We start from the raw sequence: 22,924 nt of genomic DNA, 5'->3' as shown, positions 1-22,924 counted from the left end.
GTTCCATCCACAAAACAAAGACAAGCCAATCATATGACAACAAACCCCCAGAATCCATGAAAAGCACCTCAGAATCAACCAAAATGTTTTAAACGGTTGTGCATAGACACGTTTCTACCAGCTAAACGCAACTGAAATTGATCACAGCTCTCACCACAGGAAGCACAGATGATGTGAAACATTTCCAGCAAAGTATTTCAGCATCTAACAGTCACAAATAAATTGTAAGAATTCAGCATGACACATTTTTTGTCCAAGGTAGATGAAAAAAAGTTATCTGAAAAGCAAAAAAAAAAGCATTTTAACGCCTTTGTGGCTCGATGTAAAAACAGCTGGTTGATGAATGCAGATAATTTTTTAACACTGATATCCATGTTCTGGGTTAAGGGGCAAAACGTCAATGAGCGGTGGTCCCCAGCTGAAGACCCTGCAGAAAACCACGTGGTATGCGGTCAGGGTTAGGCCTGCCTCAGGGAAGAGGACGCCCCTGCCATGCATAGTCCACCATAGGCACCGTAGGAGGTGCGACAGGCCTAAGGTCCAGCAGAAAGACCACCTCGCTGTAATGAATAATGATTTTTCGGCTCCCAGTTTTCTAGAAACTGATCTGAGGTTTGAGTTCAAAAACACTGCGGTATTCCCGCCCTCAAAGACAATTCAGTTTCTGATTGGCTCAAGATTTGATTGGCAGCCGTGTGTGGCCATAAAGGAAGGGCATGGGCAGAGCTCTTTGGTGATGAAAAGCAAATGTTTTGGTTTCTCTATACAGTGAAGGCAAAATGGGAGAGCATAGTGATCACTAAGAACTCTGGGTGAACAAAAGCCCCGTTGACATCCACAACATCGAAGTTAAAGGCTAATTGTAGATTAATAAAGGCCTAAACTCACAAACGTTTGCAGTGAAACATTGGCTAAGCCATGCAAACAGAACACAACACTCTGCAACTATCAGCAATCAGTTCATCTAAAAGTATATATATATCTGTCAAAAATAGCCTATACTATACACTATAATCATTTATATAGGAGAGATTCAAGCGAGCAGAAACCTATTGTACGTTCAAATCTCTCTCCTGATGATGGCTTAGAAATGAGTTAATAAAAATAAACTAGCACTTAAATTAATGCTAGCAATTAAGTTCCCTTAATGCAGCCAGAGCGAGCCATTTTCTAAATGACTCCTATGAATCAATACATTAAGAAGCTGAAGAATCAAGTGTTCAAAAGACTCAGTTTGATTCCTAGAGCTGCCTTTTAGTGCAAGAATCAAACTGAAAACCACACACATAAGATTCACATGATTCTACAGAGCTGGTGTATGATTGGACAGCTGGTTGTAAAGTCTGCGTGCTGATTGGTGCAGAATGGAGGCATGACGCGCTTGTCCAGTTCGCACCCCTTCTCTCTGTTGGACATGAATGTATGTGACGTTTATAGTGAAAGGTGCCTAATGAAGATGAGTGGCTCAGGTGAGTTAAAGGTCACAGGACCAAACATAAAGTGTGATAAAGTTCAGTGGTCACATGTCAAGGTTGAGTCTGTGTGATAGAGTTAAGGTGAAAGATCGTGGTTCAGTAGACGCAGAGGTCAGGGAACTTCATTTCATAGACTGGCACAGACTGGTACTGGGCATGGCCTGATGTCACCGTCACGGTGCCCGATGGGCTCGGGGGAGGGCTGATAAGAAACAAAACAAAACAACCAATCAAATATCAGTTCACGCTGAAATATTAGATGACAAACATTATAAGTAAATATTCTACTTTCTGGAATGTCAACTTACCGAATGGTGAGTTCAAATATCTGAGCCAAGCGATCGTGCAGCATGTTGGCCTGAAAACACACACAGGACATTCAAATGCTGCGTCAAGGGCTTCTAATTACCACAACACAGTCTTACACCAATTATACTTAATAAGCCAATGATATGTAAGGTCATACATCTTGAAAATAGTTTTTTCATCAGGAAAAGTTAGAAATGGTTTAAGCAAACCCCCATATTTTTTGCACCTTGACAGGAAATGGTTTATTCAATGCAGAGTTTGGTAGAGTAATAAGTCTTACAAAAACTAACTATATGACTATATATAAATTTACTTATATCTAATATTATTATACAGTATATTGGCCAATTCAAAACTTTGTCATCATTGGTTTTGAAAGGTCGCATTTATGTAGTCATAAATACAGTAAAATGGTAATATTGTGAAATATTAAATAATTAAAAATAAATGTTTTCTATTTTAATTTATTTTACAATTTAATTTATTCCTGTGATGGCAAAGCTGATTTTTCAGCATAATTACATTTAGTCTTCAGTGTCACACGATTCGTCAGAAATCATTCTAATATGCTGATTTGCTGCTCAAGAAACCTTTCTTTTTATCAATGTTAAAAATTGTTGTGCTGCCTAAAACCTTTGTGGAAATCTTGATACATTTCTTCTAGGAGACTGAATATAAAGGTTAAAAGATCAGCATTTATTTGTACTATTATCAATGTCTTAGTCATGTTTTCATCCATTTAATGGGTCCTTGCTGAATAAAAGCATACATTTTCTTAAACAACAACAACAAAAATTGTCCACAAACGTTTGAACATTACTGCATATATGCCAATTCATGATTAAAATCATATTGGAACATTCCTCATTTTTTCCAATTGTTTTAAATGCAAGCTGATTGGCAGAACACACAAGCTGTACCTTGGACTCGCAGTGGGCGGCAATCTCCTCAAACGGAGCTTTCTGGAACTTCTCCATCACCTGCCGTCTCCTTTCCCTTTCCTGTTCCTCCAGACCAGTGGTATCTGAGAGGGATGGAGCGACATCAGACGCTAACACACACAGAGTACAAACACAAACTAACACTGAGTAGACACTAATCCACACGTACCGATGGCCTTCTTCAGGGTCTCAAACGTGATCTCCTCTGCAAGCTGAGACTACAGGATAAACACATAAATATGTTCTTTAGTCTAACTCTTAATGATGAACAACTCGAGCATGATTTAATTACGCCCAGTGTACCTGATCGGGCAAGCTGTTGGAAAGGATGTCAACTTGGAGAGAAATAGTGTCGACAAAACTTTTCCTACGGGACAGCCGGTCTTCATCTGTGGGTCAAAAGTCAAAGATATAAATGATCGAAGCTTTAAGGACAGAAATATTTACGATCATGCATGGATTTGTGCTAAACTAAACCCAGTATTCGCATTTGTGATATATGGGTTTAATTCGCCTCTTATTCATGAAGGGAGGTGAATTTCCCAAAGCCAGCCAGTGTAATCTCGCTGACTGCTCATGTTTAATGAATGTAATGTTCAGGCAAAACAGCATGAGAACATTATTAAACAGAAGGAAATGCAAATCACACAAACACAGGCAGCAATCACAGCAAAATAAGTTTCAAAACAAAAAATTCATAAGTAAAAGTGAGATTTTCAGGGCAAGAGTGCTGATGACACATCAGAAATAAACCAACTCTATAAACAACTCATTTCAGAAAACTATATACACTCACATTCCATCAAAACATCCCTTTCATGTTTTCCTATTAAAAGTTTACACCGTTGATTTCTACAACGCAATGGCCAATCAGAGGTGTTTAGGTTGGAATCCACGCACTCACCGCTCTTTGTCCAGTGCTATCATGCATGAGTTCTATCATGCTTGTAAATTCTTTCTAACAAAGACATTTAAAAAAAGATTAATTGTGTAGTCAAATTCATTGGTTAAAACGGAACTTTGTGAGATCGTGATGAGTGACAGTTTTTAATAAATGTAAAGGGATCACTCTTTGCATGCTGTATATGATAATATATTCAGAATTTACATTTACATTACATTTACATTTAGTCTTCCATCACAATGGAAGCAATCAAAATCAACAAAAGAGCAATGATATATTGTGTTTTCTGAATTGTTATTTTGTTTTTTAAACTTGCATTTGCGTTTGTAATTTGTTATTTTGTTTTCAGAATTGTGATTTGTTTAGCACTTCTCGGCCACCGTACTACTACACTATAGATAAAGATAATTTCAGAAGAACAGAGTGATTGGACCGAGCCTGGTCCAAAAGCAGGATTTAGGTAAGGAAACGGTTATTAATTATTTGTATTGGCTGCCATGCCAAATCATGCACACTTGCTTGCTTTTCTGTTTAATTTAACAGTGTTTTGTGAACATATATGCATTAATAACAAATAACTGTAACACTTTACAATAAGGTTCCATTAGTTAATGTTAGTTAATGTAATAAATTGTATTAAAGTGTTAGTTAATTATTGTAAAGTGTTACCCAAATAATTTATTTGGAGTGAGACAATATAAAAAAATATATATATACAATATACATTTCATCAATATAAAAGCCCCCCCAAGTTGTGTGTCCTGGCGCCAGGCCAGGGCAGCAGATCATGCCAAAAATCTGGGCAAAAGATGTGTAGTGTATTCCAGCTGTACGTACGGTTAACTGTTTAAAGACAGCATGAAATGGTATTCAGAACTATTTTATTTTCATAATGTGACATTTTCATCCAAAATGAAATATTCAATCAGAAAAAAACAGGACAAGAATTTATTTTACCCACTGTGATTTTTAAGTGGACAGGACAATTTTATACTATTCATCAATATTATTGCTTAATCAAAAAGTAATTTCATAGGCAGAAAATATTATATTTTTATTAAAAAAAACATTTGTTAAAAAAATAAATGCCAATACAGAGTTAATTAGCATGTAATGTTGCTGCTTTAGATTTAATCTTGGATACTGAATTAAATCAGATAACATCTTCATTTTGTACAGTACAGAATAGTGTTTACCTGTAACCTGGGGTATGTACGGTATGGCCAGTCTCTCTACGTTATATCCAGGTACAGACAGAGCTTCTGCCAGATCAGCCGTCTGAAAATACAAACCAACATCGTCCCGGTCTAAAGAGTCTGGGAGCCTGATCCACACACAAACATACAGATACACACAAGGAAAGAGACCTGGAATGAGTTATGCCATTGTTATTTCGCATTAATAAAATCAACAGATTCAAAATACTATTTTGACTAAATACATTAAAGGGGTCCTATTATGCTCTTTTACAAAGTCTTGATCTTGTTTTGGGGGTGTACTAGAACAGGCTCTCATACTAGGTTGTTCGAAAAACACACTCTGTTAAATAAAATATCTCCTTTTGAAGTGGACTTTGAGCTTTGTAACTTTGCAGATCTTTTTTATGCTCAAACAACAACATTACAGACTAACTAAAGTTGAAAAAGTGAAAAAGCATAATAGGACCCCTTTAAAAATTAAATCTAAAACAATCATTTTAAAGGCTGCAAATAAATTCAGAAATCACAACATTATAATGTACAGCATGAAAAAAATTTATATTTATTTTGAGTTCAGCTAAAGATTACATTTAATAGCTTTATTACTGTTTTTAAAGATTAACGTTTAAGTGAGTTGTAGATGAAGGCCAAGGTAATGAAAAATTAGAGGAAATGCGCCTGCATAATTAATGATATCAATACATAAAAAAAATCTTTAATATCAGCTGATTACTGATATAGTCCTTTAGTAAAAACACATTCACAGAAATACTCACACACACTTCTCTCTGAAGACGTGTTCAGGCAGAAGATACGGAGCATCCAGATTTCTCATCTCAATCACCTGACAGGAAGAAAAGGAGTTACAGGATGTTGTATGTAGGATGTGTGTGTGCCGTAAGCATGTGCGCACATTTACCTTGCTGACGTGTTGGCAGAAAGGGGGATTTGCAATCATCTGACTGAGGAAGTTGAGGTATGCGGCGACCAATGCCATGATTCCACAGCGAATAAACATTGGCATGTTCTCCTCATTTGCCAGGGCCATATCCTTCAGCCAATCAAAACAGAGATTAGCATAATAAATAGGAAATCTTGGAGAAATTGCTTCTGCTAAGTCTCTTCGGATTCAAGCGTCTGCTAAATGAATGAATGTAAATGGCGGTGAGCATACCTGCAGGGCGATGGACAGGCGCATGAGATCAATCATCACCTCCTCATTGGCCAGTTCAATAGTGATCAATGCCAGAGCTGTGAAGAGCAGCTCAAAGTTCTTCTGCACATTATCTTCCTCCTTACAGCCCAGATAGATGTGTCTGTATATCTGCTGCCCATGCTGGAGGGAGAGAGAAGCAACAGTTTAAAGGCTGCGGTTCCACATGTGTGCAGCTGTGACGTCTGTGTATGTTTGTGAAGTCTTGTACCTTTTTCATGAAGACCACATCCTGTTTGGAGATTTTTTCTCTCTTGATCTTCAGAGCAGCTACATTAGGAATAATCCTGTGCACAAACACAAAGGAAATGATTCAGTAAGCATTTATTCTGGTGCATCAGAACACACTCTCACCTAAAACTGCTGGCACCAGTGTTATGTTATTATTGCTAAATAAACTATTAAACTTTAAAAGTTGTTTTCGTTAATTGGAATAAAGCTTAAAAAAATAATATATGAATATTAAATATAAAAATTTAGCAAGTAAATGAAATAAAATATGTTAAAGTAAAAGCACTGCAATTACTAAAACTGAAATAAAAATATAAAGAATTCTTGAAAAAATAGCACAACAAAATTACTTACAATTTTAAATATATAAAATCCAAATATATAATATATAAAAAATATCTAATGCAAAATATTAATAAATAATATAAAAGTATATCAATAATAAAATGTCAATCAAGTAAAACTTTTCATTTTGATTGATCTCATAATTTTCAAGGAGTAGTTCAGAGTTATGAGAATATATTGCACTATATTAATACAGATTAGATTCACGATACTTATATGGTACTTTTGTGTACTTTTTAAAGTTTGACCTCGTCCACATTTACTTTCTTAAATAAAAAAAAAACTGTGGTCTATAAAAAAAGATCACATACTGACGTTTAAAACAACATGAGGTTGACTAAATAAAATTTTCATGTTACAAAAAGAATTTCAACATACAAAGAATGCAAAAAAGAAGGTAAACATCCCAAATGTGTTTGATTTATAAATTAATAACCCATAAAAAACGATAAATACTCATAAAGGCTTGCAGGAATCATGATACTTGCGCTGCAGCTCCACTCAGCTTTAATCAGGTTTTACAAATCACGCTGAACATAATGAAACAGTTATGTGTCAAATTGAATAAATGCATTTACAGCATTAAAAAACAGTGTTAAATAATTTAATTAATTGCAGGTGTTAACGCATTAACTTTTGACACCCCTAGTTTACGCACATTTATTTTAGGGAGTTAAGTGTGCATCCATACCGGATCCCTCTGAGTTTGGCTCTGTTGTCATGGCGATCGATGATGTTGTGCAGAATCTCCAAGACGAGCTGCCGGAGTTCACTGTCTTCCATCAAAGAGATGGAGCATAACGGCTCCAGAAACGCCACAGGCAGGCCAGCACACATCGTTTTACACTTAAACCCTGACGTAACCTACACACACACACAGAAAGAATCCATCAGATATGAACAGCACCATTATTACAGTACATATTCACATTAGTAACTCTAGCAACACAGTTGCACTTGTGGAAATGGCCAGCAGTGGGAGATGGAGAGCATAAACTGTTGACATCCAAAATAACAATTGTACGTCTCAACCTGCGGCCCATTTCCTGCCTGTTGCTGGGCAACGGCGCCTGAAATGTTGCCTTGTCTAAAACCAGCCATAAACCAGACTAAAGACAAAATTGGACATTAGAAAAAAAAGAAGAAAAAGGACACTAAGCACCACAGGCAGCTGTAATCTGATGTTATGATCCGTGCAGTCTGCTGTCTAGGAACCTTCAGAAACTCCCTCAGGAGGGTGTGGAAGGTTTTTACTAACAAGCTCAGAGACAGAATGTAAGTCTAATATATATTCACTAGTCATGACTCTGAAGCGATGCTTGATACCAGCCTTAAAGGGATAGTTCACCCAAAAATGAAAATTCTGTCATTAATTACTCGCCCTCATGTTGTTCTAAACCGGTAAGACCTTCATTCATCTTCACAACACAACTTAAGATATTTTTGATGAAATTCAAGAGCTTTCTGACCCTGCATAGACAGCAACACAACTGAAACATTCAAGGCCCAGAAAGGTAGTAAGGACATCATTAAAACAGTCCATGTGACCTCAGTGGTTTAACCGTAATGTTATGAAGCTACGAGAATACTTTTTGTGCGCAAACAAAACAAAAATAATGATTTCTAATGAAACAGATTCTTCTATTCCGTGTCAGTCTCTGCAGCTATTCATGAGAATACCACGATGCATATGTGTGCGTCTTCCTCTGCTTGTAAACAAGCTGCAGCACATCCTTGCAGCAAAGTATTCTTGTAGCTTCATAAAATTACAGTTGAACCACTGTCACATGGACTAATTTAACAATTCCCTACCTTTCTGGGCCTTGAATGTGGTAGTTGCGTTGCTGTCTATGGAGGGTCAGAAAGCTCTCGGATTTCATCAAAATTATCTTAATTTGTGTTCTGAAGATGAACAAAGGTCTTATGGGTTTGGAAAGACACGAGGGTGAGTAATTAATGACAGAATTTTCATTTTTGTGTGAACTATCCCTTTAAGGTGCGGTCATGTTAGCAAAATTCATGTGATTTATTTCTGGCAAAGTGAGTCAGTTGTCAATAGTGTAGATGCATGAAGCTCAAACAGAAGTCACTTTTTCTAACCGAGCAGTTTTCTGTTAGTCAATGTGACAAATTTGTTTGACAGACTGAACCTGATGCAAAATTTGCATGAGGAAATCTTTCGCCATTGTGTGAAATTACAGACTGCATAGATTCCTATTGAAACTAATGAATTGAAATGATTTTTACTGGCAAAAATTCAGTGAGCAATGACAAATGTGATCGCACCACCTTTAGATTCTCTTCATCATCACTACCTTACACACACGCACAAAAGAAAAGAAAGAAAAGAGGTTTACCATAATGAGAGAACTTAACAGCATTGTCTGGATTCTCTTAGTGCCCTGATGCCTGAGAAAGAAAAAGGAGATAATTTATAATCTTCAGTATAATTAGACTTTTCTTGATTTCATTTTTACATAAACAATGGCTGTATCCCTATCTGCATACTATACACCCTAAACAGTAAGTGTACAGTAGTAGGTATTTCAGCAGTTGGTAGCAACAGCAATGACAATGAAATCTGACAAATCTTTATTATTATTATTTGACAAATCACGATTATTATTTGAAATTATTAAATCAGAAACATTTCTTAATTATATGAACATTGCTTCATGTTTTTTTTTTTCAGTTAAAGTAAATAGTAATGCTGTACAATACAGAGCAAATAAAAACAACTAAACAAAGACACAAATGAAATAAACAATGCTTGAAGGTTTTTTTTTTTTAATCTGTAACCGCAATATTGAATTGTCTGATTTGTCTGTTTACACTCACTGAAGATGCACTTTTGACATCCCTGATTACAAGTCATTTGCATGTTGCAAATATGCTTGTGTCAGTGTAACATGTGCAATCAGTGCCATAATCAAGGATTCAAGACACTTTCTCTAAACACTACAACCGCCATGACAAATGCAGAATCCCACACACTGTCCTACCCGATCTTGACGGTGTCCAGCGTGTGACACGGCGTGCCGTAAACAGGCACTTTTCCCATAATGAACATCATCACTTCAGCTCTCTGATAATCAGGAAGATTTCCTCCAAAGAAACCTAGACACACACACACATATCCATTTTATTGAATTGGTTCAGTATTTGGACTTCACAAAAGGACAGATTTTAGTGAGCACGTCAAGCTGTCACCGATGGTTTGGATGATGGCGTTCTGGACAATTCGCTCCTCGCTCTCTTTAGTGCGGGTGGAAGAAAGGCTGCTCGCGGAGTTCCTGCGGGAACCGTCGCCCAGCTCAAAATCCACACTCATACGCAGATGCTTCAGCAGGGTGTTAAACACCTCCAGGACTGTGGGACCTGAGAATACACGTACACACAGCACAAAAGTAATTATGCAGAATTGTGCAGATTTTCCTTCAAAATTAGCACAGAAGATGCTTAAAACATCACAGATTCTGTCTGGACCTATTGTATAAGCACTATATGATATTAAAGGAATAGTTAAATTCTGTCGTCATTTTCTCACCCTCATGTTGTTCCAAACCTGTATTTTTTTTCTTCTGCTCAACACAGAAAACGATATTTTGGTAACCAAACAGTTACTGGTAGCCATTGACTTCCATAGTATGGAAAAAAAAAAAATTATGGAAGTCAATAGCTACCAGTAACTGTTTGGTTACCAAAATATCTTCTTCTAGCAGGTATGGAACAACATCAGGACGAGTAAATGATGATCATCATTTTTGGTGAACTACTCCTTTAAAAACCACATTAAAAGAAACATCAAACTTGACACAAGAACTAAAGAGCACTGCTAGGGGGCGCTGTAGTTTCTCTACACTGCAAACCCACAAAACCTTCAGTCACTTGTCAAATAGACATTGTCAATTAATCAATACACATGACGGGACCCTAAAGAGTTCACTAGTTCATCATACACATGCCAATTTATTGACCGCTTGAAGGTTTTGACTGGGTGACGGTCGTGTTAGTTCACATACCCAACCACAGATTGGGTGGTGAAGAGATGGGACTGAGAAACGTGCAAGCATTGTTTTGATTATGAGCAATATGACCTGTGAGAGAAAACAGATTTCAGGAAGGAGACAAGGAATAAAAGACAATGAGGAATGAACATCAGAAGAGACGATGAAATGAAAAGAGGAAATGTAGTTTGTTATTTTCGGCATCTGTTTGTAGTTGTAGTGACTGACACACAAGCAAAAGAACAAACAGAATGACATTAAAAAAAAGAAAGAAATGAACAATGATTTCAGGATGAGAAAAAAACAGCAACAAGTACCGACTTTTACATTTAAACCGTACACTACCGTTTGAAAGTTTGGGGTAAAGTTCATAAAAAAAATTACTTTTATTCAAGGGAGCATTAAACTGATTAAAAGTGACAGTAAATACATTTATAAATGTTACAAAAAAAAATAGCTGTTCTTCTGAAATTTCTATTCATTGAAAAGTCCTGAAAAAAGTTATCACAGTTTCCACAGAAATATGAACAAGAACAACTGTTTCAAACATGGATAATTATAAGAAATGTTTCTTTAGCACAAAATCGTCATATTAGAATGATTTCTGAAAGATCTTGTGACATTGAAGATAAAAAATTCATTCTTGCTATCACAGGAATAAATGACATTTGAAAATACGTATATAAAATAGTTATTTTAAATTGTAATATTTCACAATATTACAGTTTTTCCTGTAGTTTTGATCAAATAAATGCAGCCTTGTTGAGAACAAGAGACTTCTTTCAAAAACATCTTACCAACCCTAAACATTTTTGGTAGAGTAAATGTAACAATGTATAAAAGTAGATGTTAACTAAAAAAATAAACAAACAAATAAATAAACTCAACATTGCTAGGATGATTACTTGCTAGTCACATCCGAAACGTGAAAATCTCCATGATATGCAAGCCCTCGGCTTGTTTAAATCTACTGGATTTGTTTAGCTGTTTTAAGTCTTATAGATCAGACAAATACATCTCTCCTTGAAAAGCCATACAATTTGAGTTAACACATGAACACAAGCCATGCAGGAACCATGATGCTGCTCATGATGGTCAGTACTCAGTCTTACCGATGGAGCCCTTGGCTGCTATGGCAACTGTCTCCAGCAGCACCTGAACGATACCTGCCCTCACACGTGGGGTGTTCTTACTGTGGGTGTCGAGGTGAGACAACACTTGCTGGATCACATGGTGAGAATGCTGGGCCTGAAACACACACACACACACACACACACACACACACACACAGAGTTCATTACACATGCTGTAGAAGTAAATTTACTCTTCATTATCATTAAATGCTGCAACGGTCACACAGGATTAACACAAAGAGATGAAGAGAGAATCTGGTCGCTTTACCTGTATTGAGTACATGATTATCCTGAAACAGGGAACAGCAAAATCATTTGGGTCCCACAGACGATGGTTGTCTAAATGCCTGCAGGAAAATAAGGCTGTGTATTATGATCTCTTAAAAGACAACATGTTTCTGATTACATGATTATCCATATATACCAAGATGGTTCACTTATATTATTATGAATGGGAGCGAGTGCAATGTGTAATATGATGGAATAGGTCCCGCCTTCTAAAGAAAAGAGCCAATCAACAAATGCAAATCAGCGTCTATGGATGTGCGCTTGAGACTACAACCTGGAATGTATGCTTTTAATGCTATTTGAGCATGAAAACAACATTTATGGGTCAATGCCAGATTTCATTGCAGATATGAAACATGTTATTAAATGTGAAAATTGCCATATTTAAATCTGCAGAATTTACCCTTTGCTAAACAAAAAGTTACTGACCAATTAAATGTTAGTAAGTAACCTTTGCCCTCTACAATTTTCTCATACAAGCTTTTAGCCTTTTTAAATGTAAATCTATGGAGGATCTGTGTTTGGATGTTTTTATGCCATTTACGGAAATCAAAAAAAAAAAAAAAAAAAAAAAAAAAAAAAAAAAAAAAAAACTGTTGTCATTTATAACAGCGAAGTAGAGATGTGGTATTTTTGCATTCTTTTCCAAATTTTTTAATTAATTTACAAAGATCCATTAAAATATTTTAAAATATATTTAAAGCAAAGGAACAAACTTTTTTTTTTCCTCTACTACATTTCGATTGAACTGTCACCCCTCAATTTAGTTTCACAGACTAGTGAAGTCACAGTTTTTCATCATGCTAATGTGTAATTTAACAGTTTCTTTGAAGTAACGAAAAAGCTCTGTAATGTAAGAATTCATTACAGCCCATTAAGAAAAAAAAAACTTTAAAACAACTTGAACCATTTCATGAGCACATAAAATCACGTTTACAAAAATTTCCAGTTCATTCCCATGTGATGTTCTGAACATTTTTACCTCGATTATGATTAATGAACGATAATTTTATTTATTTGCCCTCATAGTTCACCGACAAGATTTGTACTGTAAATATGCTCAACTAGGATATTTTTTTTTCTAATTGAAGGAAACAAACTATTTATGGTTATTTATAGAATATTTCGAACAATTTCAACCAAAGCACACATTTCTTAAAATGAAAACATCTTATGAAAAAAAGTCACATTTCAGTTTGAATGTAAAAAGCATATTTTTTACTCTGGAAGGAAAAACATGATTGGGCTAGTTTTAGTCTAGTTTAGTCTAGTTTTGAATAGCAATTGGGCTTTTGTTTTGTTTCGCGGACCTGGCAACCCTAGTGAAAGTATTAACTGTATTAAAAAAAAATGTAATAACCGATGTGGGAAAATTACATCGGTTAGAGGTTCTGAATTTCGGTTTTGATTACTTATTGATTAATCGTGAAGCCCTACGTTCTGTAAAGCTTCTATGAGTTTAATACTTACAAATTATGAAATTATGAAAACATACACACACACACACACACACACACACAACAGCTCATCATTAAAGAGATCGTTCACCCAAAAATACAAATTTGGTCATTATCTACCAGCATTTTGTTTCAAACCTGTATGACTATATTTACCCTGTGCAACACAAAATGTTTTTATAGATGTTTTTCATCTATACATTGGAAACCAATGATCACTAATACAGTTTGATACCAGCCTTCTTTAAAACATCTTTTTATGTTTTGCAGAAGAAAAAAAGTCATACAGGTTCGGAACTCAAATTCCATCAGTAAGCTAGTTTGAGTCTTTAAAGCCTCATGTGCAGCCAGGCTACCACATTCACAGTCTGTGATTTTTATACAGGTATTTGGAGTCAATTCTGGCAGCGCTGTCTGTTATGTCAGACACGGTGCTTCCACTCAACAGCAGCTGTGATGCGGAAAACTTGAGCATTCCTTCGCCACATCACAAATCCTGTTTCCACACCTTTATCTCTCCTCTTTTCCGTAGTCTGATCTAACTCTAAAACCTCTATGCCACCATCGTCTCCCTTCCTGCTGTCGCCATGGTAACATCAATCTGATCTCACCCCCCATTCGATGCGAGCTATTCTTAGAACGCCTGAAATCCCCTCCACCCAAAAAACGCTCTCGCTGTCTGTCTGTCTGTCTCCCCAAACACCAGCTTTATGTGTTATCAGAGGTACAGATATCTGCCCTGGAGCTCAACGTTCCCTCAAAACCTCACACAAGTTTAATAAATACAGAGCACACAGCGCACGGTATAATCAGGAGAGAGCGAGAGAAAGAGCGAGACATGAGAGATGGAGAGATGTGATGGAGAAGGTGAGGCAGTGTGATAGAGAAAGAGACGTGCTTGAGAGCCCCTTGGCGCTTTGATATTCTCTTTTTACAGACATCTCACTCAGCACTAATTGGCCAATGACTGAGATGAGCCAAAACAGTCTCATTAATGAGCCCAGTGAGTGTCCGCACACACACACACACACATACACACACACACACACACACACACACGCATGCTGCATACAGCTGCATGTGTCTGAATTGTGATGCTAATAAGCTGCAGATGGAGACCAGGTCAGAGCAGTCAAACCAAGAACTGCTCATTTACAAACGTAAAGTCAAAGCCGCTCGTCTTCAACTCTGAATCTAAAGTTTCACCTTCAGCCGCCATTAAACTCACTGACAGATAGACCTACAGTACAGAGCTTGTATTCAGCATGTATTCAACAAATTCCGTTTTTTTTTTCTATTTTCATTTTTCTGGATTCTGTTTTTAAATTTTTGTATTCCCTTTTTTAATGGTCAAATTAAATGCTATTCATCAAAAAGCATGTCTATTTAATTGAAATCATGAAACTCACAATATTAAACAGCAATTTATTAAAAGTTTAACAAAAATTTATTTTTTAAGGCCCTATGAAATGCTTTATTTTTTACTCAAATTCAGTTTTATTTTTACCAAATTCTGTTTTCCAATAATTTTCTGGATTCTATTTGAATGGTTTCTTTAAATATTAATAATCAAAAGCATTACTAATTAATTGATTTTATGGTAGACAATTTTTCTGATAAATAATGTTTTAATAATAATTTTATTAGTATTTGTACTATCATTACATTAAGTAACATTTCTGTCACTGTTTCTATAAATTAAACCGAACTTTTATTTTGACGGGTTGCTGTGAAGACCTTTAGGTTTCTGTTTGTATATGGTATGATGATCATTTTTCCCAAAAGAAATGGTAAAATGCTTATGAAGTAACACTTAGATCAGTTCTAGAGATTATGTTCATGTGTTCATGAACTCATATTAAGGCGGCAGAAGCTGAAAACACTGCGAGCGTCATGCGCGCTTCAGTATGTGTGCAGTAAACGAAACCGCGCGTCTGCGCCATTTATTCACACACTGAACACATGCAGGATTCATATTTAAATAGTATTTTTGCAATTTAATATTCAAAGACACTTGTCCATATGGCGTTTTGATTTAGGTGTACTGACCTACTTTTGATGTATCTATTCAAAATTTGACAAATTCCGTGACATTCCGCGTTATACAGTAAATTCCGTTTTTATGACCGGATTCCGTGATTCTGTCCGCGTTTTCCGCATAGCGGAAATCATAGGGCCCTAAAGGTCACAGAAATGCTAATATATTTGTAATACTAAGGGTTAACACATATGCTCTAATTTCTTCATTGTTAATTTAGAAGTGAAGATACACTACCGGTCAAAAACTTTTAACAATCAAGATTTTTTCATGTCTTTGAAAGAAGTTTCTTCTGCTCACAAAGGCTGCATTTATTTGACCAAAAATACAGTAAAACCGTAATAATGAGAAATATTATTCTCTGTATTGTTTTCTGTTTTGATATATTTTAAAATGTAATTTATTCCAGTGATGGCGAAGCTGAATTTCCAGCATCATTACTCCAAGCTTCAGTGTCACATGATCCTCCAGAAATCATTCTAAATTATTTGAAAGGTAGTGTATACAAAAATTCGAATAAATACATTTTCTAATATAAACAGTGTATTTCAATATTTAAATCACATTTCAGTGCAATATAAAGCCTTTTTTTTTGTGGTTTTACTGCATGAAACATTCTGTGTCGTAATGATATAGTCATCATTAGACCATTTACTTGCTTATAAAATGACCTGGAAATGACTTCAATGTTCCTCTAGACTTGCCTGGATGTGCGCCGCATGAATCAGGAGAACATTAGTGCTAATGGAGGGAAAAAAAAGCTATGATATGATCACATATTCAAGCAATAAGCCACGAGAGGACAGGCTATGGAGACCTTACTATAGTTAAGAGGTGTTAAGCATGATAGAAAATGAGTACTGAATTATGAGTGCAGTCACAAGTATAGCCGAAAATTCACCTGCAGGTTCTTTAGATAAAGGGATCTATTCATTTATAATTTATATGTGTACTTTAATATTTAACACTACTAAACTAATTCCAGCCGCATGAGAATAATCAATACTGCATTCATTGTGCACTGTCTACTTCTGTAATATAGACTGTAAAATGTTTTTTTGCAGCTTGTCCAATTTAATTAAAATAAGTTGATACAATTCTTGCACATTTTATCATGCATGCAATTAATTTTAATTTGTAAAATGAAAGTTTACTTAATTCATTCACATTGAGATGAATAATTTTCACCAACACAACACTGGAAAAACACTGGAGCGTTTTTAATCTAATATTATCTGTCCATGTAGTCTATTTAATTTGGAACGCTGCTAAATTAAAATATGGTTATTTCTTTCTTTTTGTAGAGCAGGAAAAAAAAAATCAGTATCCAATGTTTGGTTATAAACAGCTTAAAATGTTAAAAGCAATAAGCCCCAAGAAGCTGTGGTTTACAGTGAATTTATTGTTTTCTTTTCTTAATTAGTTAATTTGTTTATTAAATTAAAACAAATTAAATTGAAAAAAAAAATAAAATAAATAAATGCATTTTAGGGGGAGAATATATATCAAATACTAAATAAAATACTGCAAAAATGCATAAAAATGTATCAACAGTTATTTTTACAAATTACAATTTAAAATAACTGTTTTCTATTTTAATATATTTTAAAATGTAATTTATTCATGTGACGGCACAGCTGAATTTTCAGCATCATTACTCCAGTCTTCATTGTCACATGATCTTTCGGAAATCATTCTAATATGCTGCTTTTGTGCTGAAGTACCATTTCTTAGTATTATCAATGTTGTAAACAGTTGTGCTGCTTTACCATGATTTCAGGACTCTTTAATGACAGTTCAAGAAATTTCAAAAGAACAGCATTTTTTTGAAATAGGAACCTTTAGTAATGCAAACACACAATATTGTTATGCATACATTTATATTACAACCCCAATTCCAGAGAAGTTGGGACATTTTGTAAAATGCAGTAAAACCAAGAATCTGTGATTTGTTCATTCTCTTTAACTTTTAATTGACAAAAGTACAAAGAAACAAGTGGTTGCCAAGCAACACACAAACGTAAACAAAGGTATATGTTTGTAGAGTAATTTACAACAGCTTCGAACGTGGCTCAACCAATCAGAATCAAGGACCGGAACTATGCATTTTATAATGTGTAATTATTATGCACAGTAATATAATAAAGTAATACCAGAGTACAAATTCCACCTAAATCCTTTTAATTTTATTCATAATTGAATTGAATTTAATTTAATTTAATAAATTGAATAAATAATAATGGTATTGTTGATGCTGAAATTATGGAATACTTTAATTTCTGAAGATGTGAAATCGGGGAAAAAACATGAATGGTAATATTCAGTGTCAATAGACTAGAAAGTCACTAGGCTGCAGAGTCAGTGTGCAAACAGAGGCACATATTTGCATCTGTAACCCATTTAACATATAAATCAAGCGCAGAACAGCTGGATTCAGATCACAACAATTCCTTTAACACAAAACAGAGCCATCTGGGCGCTGCTTGCATTTTCTGCATGATGTTTGTGTTGAGACTGGAATGAATGAATCCCATCATGCCCACAGCGTGAGAGGAAGCAGACGAGCGGGTGACAGCAGCAGCAGCGTCTGGACACCTGAGCTCGCAGGCTAACACAGCGCTGTGTGTTTGTCTGAAAATATCTGCGTGTCTCAAAGAGCTCTGGCACCCTTCACATTTGAGTATGCGCTGCATATTTAAGACTAGAGCTCATCAAGATCATACAACACCTGATCTATGATGCTAAAAAAGAACATTGTATTGTCTGCGTTCAATTTTCTCTTGCAATCTCCGTTCACAGTCAACCCTGAAAAGCGATTAATGGAAACTGACATCCTTGAAAAGCTGAAACAGCCACACATATTGTAGCCTGCGCGTTTGTGTGTGTGTTACAGGGTTATATGAAATATCACAGCCTTGAAATGGTACATTACCAATATTTTGCAGATATCTGTACCTGCCTTTAACGTGCAGGTATTCAGCACAGCTCAGGCAGTGTGATTTGAAGGATAAAAGTTCACGTTTAAGGGTGCATATTGCATCAATGCATGATTTTAGAATAAAATGCATTGATTATGGAATTTATATTCATTTACCATAACTACAATAAAACAGTTAGGGCATGTAAAAGCTTTGGTGTGAAGTGTGTGACAACATTTTGGAGGAAATGACAAGCTCATAAATATTCTTCCAAAGCACAAAAATAATTATAAAACTAAACTCACATCACATCACTCACTAGTGATGCAACAACATTTATTTCTACTGAAACTCCAAAACAAAATGAAAGTGTCCATTTATATATATAAAAAATTAAATAAAAAAAAACTCAACGATAACTCAAATAAAACCTGAGTTGTATAAAAACCATTTACACTGCACATATATGCAGTTTTTATATCAACTTTTAAATTATATAATTATGTTTATACTCCAATTATTTGTTGAAAATTTGTAATTGTATAAAAGTGCTAATTAATCATTAATGGTACGGTCAATGATTCTGCACCTCAGCCTAAATTAATTTTCAGCCAAATAACTAAATCAAAGCCTATCAAAAGTGAATCTCATGATACTGGGGTTCCCATAGCAACAAAAAATGGAAGTTATAAAAATAAACGTTCAACTGCAATAGTAACGTCACAATAGCTCCCGGTCTAGAAGTGTGCGTTTTAAAAATTAAGGATCATGGTACCCTGATCACAATGTAATGCTACTACCATTGCAACAAGCCCAGTACAAAACCCTCAACTTAAAGTTAAAACCTGTTCATTTTGGTCCAAACACTATCAGATAGCACAAGAAAACAACAAACCTATTATAAACCTAACCTTTATCTCTATACCAAAATCTCAGATGGCCAGAGACTGATTCATCTGTTATAAATCGCTAAAATATTTGTGTCTGGGAGTTTTTAAATGCTTAAATGTGTAACATGAGCTCATGAACGGCAGTTGAGTATTCTCAAATGAAACAAGTAGAGGCTTGGACACGGAAACAGCATTCCTTACGTCACGACTTAACAAGCGGATAGTGAGTGAACCACTGCTGTTGCCAAAGTGACAATTCAAACAATAGCACTGGATAATGGTGCCTGGGCATGGCGATGGTACTTACACCAGTACAGGGTGAACGGCGTTGTTCATGTTGCCGTAAGCAGCACGACCCAGCAACTCTCGAAAGCAACTCTCCGCCAGTGAAGCCGGATTTTCCTCTCCAGCCCTGAGAGAGAGAAACATACACATAAGTGTAAGTGCAATGTACTAAACTGTCATTTACAGTGTGTGGTTTCACATTCTGCATTCTGATGTCAAACACACAAGTGTATTAAATGATGCATTAAGACCTTTTAGGAAGAAACCCAGCCACCTCTCTCTATCTCACACACACTCTTTGCCCCTTCGGCTCACCGACAGCCCATGGAAAGCAATTAACAGAATCTGATGACCTTGAAAAACTGCAATAAGCATACAACTATGCACACGCACACACACACATTCATCAGCTGTGTGTAAGTGTGTATGTGTTTTCTGGAGCCAATAATAGCAACATATTCAATCTAATCAGAGTGCTATAAATTAAAGCACAGCAACCACAAACAGTGGCTATGTTTTGTAAAGGACTAGATGCACACTGCTTGCTTCACAGTGTATACTGTATATTTCCTGCTATTTTTCAATAAAGAGTTTGTAAAGTATGCAGTAGGTTATAAACTGAATGCTGTCACATTACTTTACTACACAGGGCCGTTCACATCAAGGACGGTAACTATAATGATTTACGGCTGCACGATTAACCCAAATAAAACCAAAATCGTGAAATGGCTTAGTGCGATTATCAAATCACAAAGGCTGCAATTTAATTATAAATAAATAAAAATATATGTGCTGCATGTTTCAGAGTGAAGCGCAGCACTGTTTTTTGTACACGCAAGCAGCTCATGATCCAGTGTTTTCTCTATTTCAGAGCAGCTCAGTTTGAAATATTACAATAGTAATAGGTATTATAATTATTTTTAGTTATATTGATATATAAACCACAAATTTTGCCAAATTGTGCAGTGCTACAGACAAGAACAATGAATCTTAAGATTTTTTTTTAATATCGCAATCACAGTTTTTATTTAAAAAAAACGCAGCTATAACAATAGTGACACACAAGAACAATATCATTGGAATCATTCCTGATTTTTTTTTCAAGCTTATGTATGATAAAACGCTGACAGCCAAACAACTTGCATTTTAATCTAATTTTATGTAAAATATAAATAAGTATAAATAAGAAGTCAATTAAAAGTTTTTGTTGTCAAATCGTGGTTAATAGTTAATAGTCATAGTATTATTTGACAAGTTCAATGCAATGCATTGTAAGACAGAGCACTCAGAGCAGTATGCATATTGTACATTTTAGCTAATGTAGGAAGTCTGTAAATTCTATGCACGCATATTGTGAAAGGTATACTACAAAACTAGTATGAATAGTATAGTAGTTTATGCAGATTATGCACTAGAAAGTAATTACAGTAAAGAATTAATTGAATGAAACATTTAAAAATACCATTTTAATATATTCAGAGAGATAAGCTTTCAGATGAGAAAAGCATCTGCTGTTACATTAGCAGGTCAGATGTCATTCCCGACCAGCTTACACACGTCAATCAAATGCATGCCCAGGTTTGTGTTTGCAACCTTAATCACTGATCGATGCACCTGATCGGATTTCAGCTCCTGATTATAGGGCAGAAGGGTATGATTGATGTTCCCATACTCAAAAACACAAACAATTAAACTTAAGTATTCTGTGCACACAGGGGCCCTTATCTGAGAAACACTCACATTTTATTCTCACACAAACACACACAACCTTAAAGGAATCAGATATCCTTGATTGCCCTCTACATGTGGACCTCCAAAGCTCTTTTATCAAGAAAATCTTCCTCCCTGCCTCTCCGTGTGCTTGGTGGTGTTATGGTGGTTTTATTCAGTGCATGGCACAGAATAAAAAAAACATCAAGAACTCACTGAACAGCTAATATCACCTTGAGCATCAAAAATTAAATGATTTTGCCTTCTTAAGTGTGCATGTGTGTATGTGTACTGTACCTCTCGGAGTCCTCATTATCTTGCATGTTGAAAAGCATGGAGGGGATGAGTTTATCCATGTGTTGAGGTTCCCAGATGATTGCCTGCAGTTCATCATTCACAGTCTTTCTGACGACACCCTGGAGACCTTTAATGCCTGCTACACGGATCCTACAGCAAGAATATGTTAAACACACTTAATAAATGAACGCTAAATAATGCACACATAATTAGTGTCAATACTTAAATACTTATAGTGGTCCCAAATGTATTTGAATACGTAATTTGAATAAGTAATATTTTAACTATAGGAATCTGACTGCATTACTAACACAGTTGGCAGCTGGAAACAAATAACGCTATAGACCTTGTCTCAATAATGACTTCACAATCCACATATAGAGTTTTGGGCTAGTGGAGAAAAACTTTGTTAAATATGTACTTGTTTTCTTTTCTTAATTAGTTAATTTGTTTATTAAATTAAAACAAATTAAATTGAAAAAAAAAATAAAATAAATAAATGCATTTTAGGGGGAGAATATATATCAAATACTAAATAAAATACTGCAAAAATGCATAAAAATGTATCAACAGTTATTTTTACAAATTACAATTTAAAATAACTGTTTTCTATTTTAATATATTTTAAAATGTAATTTATTCATGTGACGGCACAGCTGAATTTTCAGCATCATTACTCCAGTCTTCATTGTCACATGATCTTTCGGAAATCATTCTAATATGCTGCTTTTGTGCTGAAGTACCATTTCTTAGTATTATCAATGTTGTAAACAGTTGTGCTGCTTTACCATGATTTCAGGACTCTTTAATGACAGTTCAAGAAATTTCAAAAGAACAGCATTTTTTTGAAATAGGAACCTTTAGTAATGCAAACACACAATATTGTTATGCATACATTTATATTACAACCCCAATTCCAGAGAAGTTGGGACATTTTGTAAAATGCAGTAAAACCAAGAATCTGTGATTTGTTCATTCTCTTTAACTTTTAATTGACAAAAGTACAAAGAAACATTTCCAAAGTTTTCACTGACCAACATAAATGTATTTTGTAAATATGAACAAATTTTGATTTTTGATAGCTGCAACACACTCCAAAAAAGTTGGGACAGAGGCACGTTTAACTGTGTCACATCAACCTTCCTTTTAATTGCAATGTTTCATTGTTTAGGAACTGAGAATACAAATTTTTTAAGTTTTGCAAGCAAAGTTTTGTCCAGTCTCACTTGATACAAGACTTCAGAAGCTCAGCAGTATGTTACCTTCGCACATAAGCCAGTCACC

General features: G+C 35.3%; 1 protein-coding gene across 4 annotated transcripts in view; it reads right to left on the bottom strand.

Annotated features, from left to right (window-relative positions):
• Positions 1–683: 683 nt before the first annotated feature.
• The window catches only part of LOC107659489 (protein EFR3 homolog A), a 43,666-nt gene continuing 21,425 nt past the window's right edge, over positions 684–22,924 (bottom strand). For 2 of the 4 annotated variants that reach the window (XM_016448451.1, XM_016448475.1), the window contains 19 exons: positions 21,641–21,790; positions 19,656–19,760; positions 12,026–12,104; positions 11,737–11,872; positions 10,640–10,714; positions 9,828–9,995; positions 9,620–9,734; positions 8,975–9,026; positions 7,309–7,481; positions 6,253–6,328; positions 6,003–6,164; positions 5,748–5,879; positions 5,605–5,672; positions 4,826–4,953; positions 3,029–3,114; positions 2,895–2,943; positions 2,705–2,808; positions 1,784–1,833; positions 684–1,677 (listed from right to left, as the gene is read on the bottom strand). In XM_016448451.1, coding sequence (XP_016303937.1) covers positions 1,572–1,677; positions 1,784–1,833; positions 2,705–2,808; positions 2,895–2,943; positions 3,029–3,114; positions 4,826–4,953; positions 5,605–5,672; positions 5,748–5,879; positions 6,003–6,164; positions 6,253–6,328; positions 7,309–7,481; positions 8,975–9,026; positions 9,620–9,734; positions 9,828–9,995; positions 10,640–10,714; positions 11,737–11,872; positions 12,026–12,104; positions 19,656–19,760; positions 21,641–21,790 — 2,014 coding nt within the window. In that variant the 3' untranslated portion in view covers positions 684–1,571. The remainder of the gene's footprint in view (positions 1,678–1,783; positions 1,834–2,704; positions 2,809–2,894; positions 2,944–3,028; positions 3,115–4,825; positions 4,954–5,604; positions 5,673–5,747; positions 5,880–6,002; positions 6,165–6,252; positions 6,329–7,308; positions 7,482–8,974; positions 9,027–9,619; positions 9,735–9,827; positions 9,996–10,639; positions 10,715–11,736; positions 11,873–12,025; positions 12,105–19,655; positions 19,761–21,640; positions 21,791–22,924) is intronic. The other 2 variants (XM_016448459.1, XM_016448468.1) reach the window with 2 other exon arrangements.

Source organism: Sinocyclocheilus anshuiensis, unplaced genomic scaffold (assembly GCF_001515605.1).
Source record: "Sinocyclocheilus anshuiensis isolate Anshui unplaced genomic scaffold, SAMN03320099.WGS_v1.1 scaffold850, whole genome shotgun sequence".
NCBI lineage: Eukaryota > Metazoa > Chordata > Actinopteri > Cypriniformes > Cyprinidae > Sinocyclocheilus > Sinocyclocheilus anshuiensis.
This window is presented reverse-complemented; position numbering and strand designations above follow the sequence as displayed.